This window comes from Xiphias gladius, chromosome 6 (assembly GCF_016859285.1).
Source record: "Xiphias gladius isolate SHS-SW01 ecotype Sanya breed wild chromosome 6, ASM1685928v1, whole genome shotgun sequence".
Classification (NCBI taxonomy): domain Eukaryota; kingdom Metazoa; phylum Chordata; class Actinopteri; order Istiophoriformes; family Xiphiidae; genus Xiphias; species Xiphias gladius.
The window spans coordinates 11,399,760-11,405,740 of NC_053405.1; the positions used below are offsets into that span (position 1 = coordinate 11,399,760).

A 5,981-nucleotide genomic window follows, 5' to 3' on the forward strand; every position below is an offset into this window, starting at 1 on the left:
TCTTTTAATTTTCCTCCCATTTCATCATTACATTATCATCATGCTTTATTCAGCCATAGCAGGCACCCGTTTTCTCACTAATAGAGGAAAGGGTGAGGCTAAAACGCATGAAGAACTTCGCCTTGTTGGGTGAGCAGAAGCTCAAGGAAGCAACTTAATTCTTGTCTGTGTGTGTGTGTGTGCGTACCTCCCAGTATTTCTCAGTTTGCTGCTGGTGGGAATGGTTGTGTGGTGGTGGAAACAGGAATTCAGGCTGTCCAAGTCTCTCACTGGGCAGAGCTTCTCCTTCAAGGAGTCCCAGGAACAGTTCATTATCGAGGGGCCACCCACGGGCCCAAACTCATGTCTCGTCAAGGTAAGGGAGGTTGGTAACCTTCATTCACCTTCAGAGAGGAGTAACATTCATTCAGATGCACGTGTGTACGCTTGAGATTTATACACAACTGTTAGACAGAGGTATTGATGGTTATTTTGGAGCCTGTGTTTATGTCGTGACAAAGTCTTACACAGGAAAGACGAAGACTTTTTAAAAGTACTCATCAAGAGGTCTCTCTAATGTTTCTGGCTTTGCATTTAAAGGCTCAATCAGTTTCTTACTACAAGTGACGGGGGCTAGATGGACACACAATCTCCAGCCAAAGTTGGAACAGTCTTGGTTATGTCGCATAAGAGATTCATACATTTGTATTTTTGTTCTTGATTCTCATTGGTTTGAAGTGGGCAGGATTCGTTCGGCAAAAAAGCCACATTTGAATCAGAATCTAATGACTGTCGTCGAATCGTTTGGCTGCGCTGTCAGTCAAGTCAGAGGAATCCTGACTTGACATGTCACCGACTGTTTGTTTGAACCAGCTACTGAACGTTTTTTATCAAGCTGAAAATACTGTAGAGCAGCTTCACCACATTAACCCATCAAGTTACCGACTGACTAACTATGTGACAGCTGCACAAAATCCATTCAACAGGCCCATGAATGACAAAATAAGATACACTATGTTAGGGTTAATTCGATCTGTTTGTATTTGAGGTGGAGAGGGATTTATCAATGATCTAATGATGCAAACAAACTGTTTAATCTTACGCCTTCACACAAATACAGCTGTACCAGTAAAATATGCACAAGCTGCAAATATAAAACCAATTTACATATTTGGAAAAACAGCATAGCTCCACAGAAAAACTAAATTAGCCGCCTCCTGCACTAAATTTAGTTTGATAGTTCAGTTAGTTTTATAGCCGCTTGTGGCCAAAATTCACACTGAACAGAAACTTCCTTTTTCTTACTTCCTTGGAGTAAGTTCAATGGAATTTATTTGTTGAAAAATTTAGCCATATCACCAATTTTAATCGAAATAGTGACACAGATAAATGCTACACAGAAGTCAGCAAGTCACCCTCACTGAAATTGTGCAAGCTCAGTAGACTAAAGACCTGTCAATCACGCATGAAAGGTGACTTCCGGGGAAGAGCAGTTTTCCTCATCTAGAATTTTTCTGTCGAAGACTAAAACATTCTGAGACTGTTTAAAACCAAGTGTCTGAACCAGATACAGTATGTTACTTTTTTTTTTTAAATTAAAAAAACAAACAAACATGATTCTGAGTTTCGTATACTTCTAACAGCAGCGGCTCCACATGAATATGCAAGCATGAATATATAGTATGTACATAGTGCATTTATTTATTGCTTGGTTGTGGAGTGATAAAGCAGGTCTAACTGACCCCTGTTTTTCTGTCATTTCCTCTCTTTCACCACATTTTCTGCCTTTGTCTCCTCAAGGAGACAGGCGAGGAGGAAGCCTGAAAACATTTGGAGATGTTCCAACTGTGTTGCAGTTTTTAGAGAGATGCATCCGTGGGTCAAGTAAATGTTCCTCTATAGGTGAAGGTCAAGTTTTTCAGACGTTAAAAGGGGAAGAATGTTCCCCTGTCATGTCTGGATTGAAACTGCTATAGAAATTCAACTATGCTCCCACGTGACAGTGATTAGTGTAACGTCAAACTTTGAATTCAATTTACTGCTACACCAGCAGTCAAATGTAGGTGTTGGGATGTTTCTGATGACTGAATAATTCAAAGGTGCTGATGAGTTGTTTACTGTTAATCAGAAACGGACGGATACGTCAGCCAGGCCAATATTATGAGCCAATTTGAGTTTATCACAGGTATTTGCGATTTATCGGTACAGGCGTCTATGTCGGTTAATAAGTAACAAGAAATTGTAGTACAGAAATGCCAAAAGAGTACTAGAATATGAAGGATATATTTATGCTTTACATGGAAGAGTAAATAAGGAAGAAATGATTAGCCTTTTAATCAACAACTATTTTGATAATCGATTAATTGTTTTAAGTAATTTTCTTATGCAAAAATTCCCAGGTTCGATCTTCTTAGATTGTGAATATTGACATAGACAATATTAACACATAACATTTTAAGATTTTCACCTTGGGCTCTAGGAACTTTTGGCGTTCAATTTTTGTTTTTTTCCGACATTCTGTAGATGAAACGATTCATTGATTAATCAAGAAAATAATTGGTAGGCAACTGATTATGAAAATAACTGTTAGTTGCAGCCCCAATATGAAGTAGTCATCAGTGCCTGGCTAATTTTCCAGGGAAGTTTACTGTTTATGTATTATTTTATTATTTTGAGCTGCAACAATTAGTCAGTTAAGCAATTAATCAATCAAAAGAAAATTAATTTGAAACTAGTTTGATCATTGGTTAATCGTTTAAGTAATTTATCAGGCAAAAATGCATTATTTGGTTCCAGCTTCTCAGATGTAAAAAATGTTTTGCTTTTCTTTGTCTTACATCATAGTAAATCGACTATTTGGGGGTCGACTGTTGGTTGGACAAAACAAGACATTTCATAACTTCCCCTTACGCTCTAGGATATTGTGTTGGGCGATTTTCACTGTTTTCTGATGGTTTTTATTGTTTCATCGAGAAAATCAGCAAATTAATGAAAAATTAAAATAAACATTAGTTGCAGCCCCATTTCAACAGGTAAAATGTCCCACTCAGTCCATATGTTGGTCACGATCCTTAATAACCTTCTTCAAGGGTTCTTTATCAAAAATTTTCACTTATCATACTATGTATATGTTAACAAAGTAAAACGATCCAGGATAGTGGTATCATATTTTTAGACTCAAAAGTATAAATATCGATATTGGCCTCATAAATCCAGTATCAGGCTTGTTTTATTGTTTATTGAGGTTCCGTGGTTTAAAAATGCGTATCACCTGTTCCCAGAAAGCACTCTGGTAGATACACAGCTTTACAGGCTCTCTTCAGGTTAAAGGGTAACTGCATAGTGTGCAGAGCGTCAACTAAGCTGTGTTTTTCTCCACCGCCAGGAAACTCTGCTTAAGATGGACTTGGACGGTGAATGATGGTGGTGTGACACAGGTGGTCGGCTGACTGGGCTTCACAACCCCTGGACAGCACAACGAGACAACAAAGCCATCGGGTCACCGTGTCGTGTCCAAAATCCCTCTGGAGGTTAATTCTCTGGAGAAATGACTGGTAATGTTGGTAAATATCTGAAAACAGAGAGGGGAAAATGCCTTCAAACAGTCTCATTACTGCTGTGCTTTCAGCCCTATGATAGATTACATCTTGCTCTTCATGATGACCATTATCAAATTTCATTCTGAAAGCTGTGGAGCAGCAGTGAACAAGCATATACATATTTTTAGTGCTTTGAATATTAATACGAATGAACTGTTCTGCCTTATTTTTAAAACCCTGTTATCAAGCATTTTGATCAACGGGTTGCCAGTTGTGTTACAGCCTTAATATCTCCAAGACAATCAATGGAAAGGTAATCTGTTAAGATTAGAGATTGAATGATTAGATAACTAATCACTTAGTCGATCCACAACACATTAATTGGCATATTTTCACAACTGATTTGCAGGCTTCAGCTTCTGAAATGGGAGAATTGTCTGCTTTTCTTTTTTTCCTATTTGAAAGTGAAATACACATCTTTGAGTTTTGGACTGTTGGTCAAACAAAAGCAATTGGAAGAAAGTGGTGGTGAATACACTTCACTGTCATGTGGGATATTATAGACAAAATTATTACTCGATTAATTGAGAAAATAATGATTTGTTGCCTTCCTAGTGTAGATTTGTATTGTTATTGCATTGTTTATTGCACATCCTCCACAACTTCTGGAATGTTTATTTCAGTTTATTGCAATTCCCCAAACTTCCCTTTTGCACTATTATGGATGTGGGGATTGTGAATAATGTGACTGTTTTCTAATATAAAGTTGTTTACCACTGGTTTATTCTTGGCCTTCAGGATTTTCAAGCTCTTGGGTCTGTCAGCATGTCAAAGAGATGCATTGCATTGAAAATGTATGTTGCCTTTTGCCCAGTGAACACTTGGATCACATCCAAGATAGATTATAGTATGTATGAAAAGAAAAAACGAGTGTATCCACACTGGATAAAAGCTCCCAAAAGTGTATTGTAGTGAAAAATATAAACAAAAAAATCAACCCTACCAGGTGTTCATCTGGTAAAACTTGATTTTAGGGTTGAAACATGATCTTTTTTCAGTCCAGTAACATTTTGGGAACTTTATTCCAGTGTAACAATACTTTCCATTTATTCTGCGCCTGACCTAAATATAGGACAGGATGTGCACACTACGTTTCAACTACATTTGCAACTGCCTTTCTCCAACATGCAATGTATTATCCAAAATTCAGAAATTGGCTGTGATGATTAATGCAGCATGGATGGACCAAGTCATAGTTTCCTTTTGCAGGCTAAGAGGTGATTTAAAGTGGCCTTTTAAAGTTGAATTAATAGATCAAAGCAGTAGGTGTGATTCTAATAGGTAACATCTTCAGTAAACACATCTGGAATATCCTTTGGATATCTTAGCTTAGCATAAAGACTGGAAACGGGGAAACATTTAGCCTGACCCTGTCCACAGGTAAGAAAATCCACCTACCAGCGGCTCTAAAGCTCTCTGTAAGATGTAAGCTCTAAAGCAGCTGAATCTGGCTTCATATTTACTGTGTAGAAATGAGAGAGGTGTCAATCCTCATCTAACTGTATGAAAACAAATAATTGTATTTACCAAAATTTCTTTTAAAGATTTTTTGTGGGTTCTAATGCTAGAAAAAACTGGAGAAATAAAGCCTAGCTTGGTCAGTAGCAATAATACTGTACATGTAGTTGGTGTAAGCAGTGCAAAGAGGATTTCTTTGGTTGCACGTTTGCTGTTTTGTTGCTTTCTGAGGGGTGGTGCTACAATGGGAACAAATATGTGTTTTGTTTAGTTGAATGTCTCCTGCAGGTTTGGTTTTGCTCTTAGTGTTAGTTGGTGTGAACGTTTAAGTGATTTACTTTCCTTGTTTGACACCAGTCTTTTGTGTTTTGTGATAGTCTCAAAGAAATGTATAAGTCTGTTGGACTGATAGAAATCCCTTGGCACTGGTTAAGAGATGATTCTTTAAGTGTACTCAAACTGTTGAGTTTTGTAGTTGATATTTATTGTTAGGGAAAGAGTTTTTATTTATTTTTGTTTAGCTGTACAGTCATTGTAATACTTTGCTTGCACCATAGATAAATATATTAAAATACTGTAAAATGAATTACAAATATGAATATTTTATGTTTTTTTCCTACATATTTGTGTGTCCATAATCTGTTGTTACACTACAAAATCTCAGTGTGTAACATTTACAGAAACAGAAGTCTGTAGTTCATTAACGTGGTCCATCGTGTACCTCAGCAGAGGGAAACAATCAGAATCTTTACCAGTTAAATCTTCATTACTAAAACTTAATACTGCAGCGGAGTGTCTTTGATCAATCACTGTGAGCAATTTGACAACTTTAACATCAGGGAAGGTCGCCATAAAAAAAGATTTAATCATCATGCTCTCTTTTCTGTACTTTTCCGCTGTCAAAGACGAAGGAAATCAGGACTTGATAGACCAAAGCAGCCCGTG

The 5,981-nt window shown here is 37.2% G+C and overlaps 1 protein-coding gene across 5 annotated transcripts in view; it reads left to right on the forward strand.

Moving 5' to 3' along the window:
• LOC120791011 (low-density lipoprotein receptor-like) overlaps positions 1 to 5,607 on the forward strand; it is a 24,033-nt gene extending 18,426 nt beyond the window's left edge. For all 5 annotated transcript variants that reach the window (XM_040129096.1, XM_040129092.1, XM_040129093.1 and 2 more), the window contains 2 exons: positions 195 to 355; positions 3,365 to 5,607. In XM_040129096.1, coding sequence (XP_039985030.1) covers positions 195 to 355; positions 3,365 to 3,400 — 197 coding nt within the window. In that variant the 3' untranslated portion in view covers positions 3,401 to 5,607. The remainder of the gene's footprint in view (positions 1 to 194; positions 356 to 3,364) is intronic.
• Positions 5,608 to 5,981: the final 374 nt, after the last annotated feature.